Raw genomic sequence first — 699 nt, 5'->3', positions numbered from 1 at the left:
CTCAGGAACATGGGTTCCCAGGGATGCCAAGCAGCACCAGCTCCCACCGGCAGCACCGGCCCACCCCACCAGCCCGTCTCCCCAGTTGGCAAATCCACTCCAGCATGGAAAAGCAACGGTGCCGGGGTCCCCGACGCCTCCTCTGCCGGCATGGGGCTGAAACCGGGGATGCTGGCGGCAGTCCTCCTCCCTCCGTGTGCCGAGGGGGTGCCGGAGGCAGCGGCCCCACAGGCAGCTCACCCCGGCTCCTTCTCCTCGCCGGCAGCAACAGGCTGCTGTGAAGGCAACGCCCCAGAGAGCAGAAGGGAGAAACTGGGACCTCCACCAAACCCCAAGGAAAGCAGGTCCGTACGGCCACAGAGCAACCCCTGGTACTCCTCGCCGGGTCAGAGCTGGGGGAGCTGCCCCCGCCTTACCGGAGAGGTTTTCCCGTCCATCGGCCGCTGCAGGGCTGGGCTGGGATCACAGCTCTGGCACAGCCATCCTTCGCTGCGCAGAGCGAAGTCAGGTCCGCGGGGACGGGGCACAATCTGTTTGGCGAGCGGGCTCATACGTCAGTGCCAGCGCCGGGCGCGGAGGGAAACCAGTCCAACCTGCCGCCCGGCTCCACCGCCGCCTGTTTCCCAACTGCTCCAGGCACAGCATGCAAAACACCCGCCTCTCCCGCCGGCCGCCCCAGCCCGGCGCTGCGGAAGGCTG

General features: G+C 68.2%; 1 protein-coding gene across 1 annotated transcript in view; it reads right to left on the bottom strand.

Annotated features, from left to right (window-relative positions):
• Positions 1-437, bottom strand: part of TMPRSS13 (transmembrane protease, serine 13) — a 9,492-nt gene extending 9,055 nt beyond the window's left edge. Inside the window, exon 1 of the mRNA XM_009894739.1 lies at positions 417-437. Within this exon, the coding sequence (XP_009893041.1) occupies positions 417-437 (21 nt within the window). The remainder of the gene's footprint in view (positions 1-416) is intronic.
• Positions 438-699: the final 262 nt, after the last annotated feature.

Source organism: Charadrius vociferus, unplaced genomic scaffold, assembly GCF_000708025.1.
Source record: "Charadrius vociferus isolate BGI_N301 unplaced genomic scaffold, ASM70802v2 scaffold241, whole genome shotgun sequence".
NCBI classification, from domain to species: domain Eukaryota; kingdom Metazoa; phylum Chordata; class Aves; order Charadriiformes; family Charadriidae; genus Charadrius; species Charadrius vociferus.
This window is presented reverse-complemented; position numbering and strand designations above follow the sequence as displayed.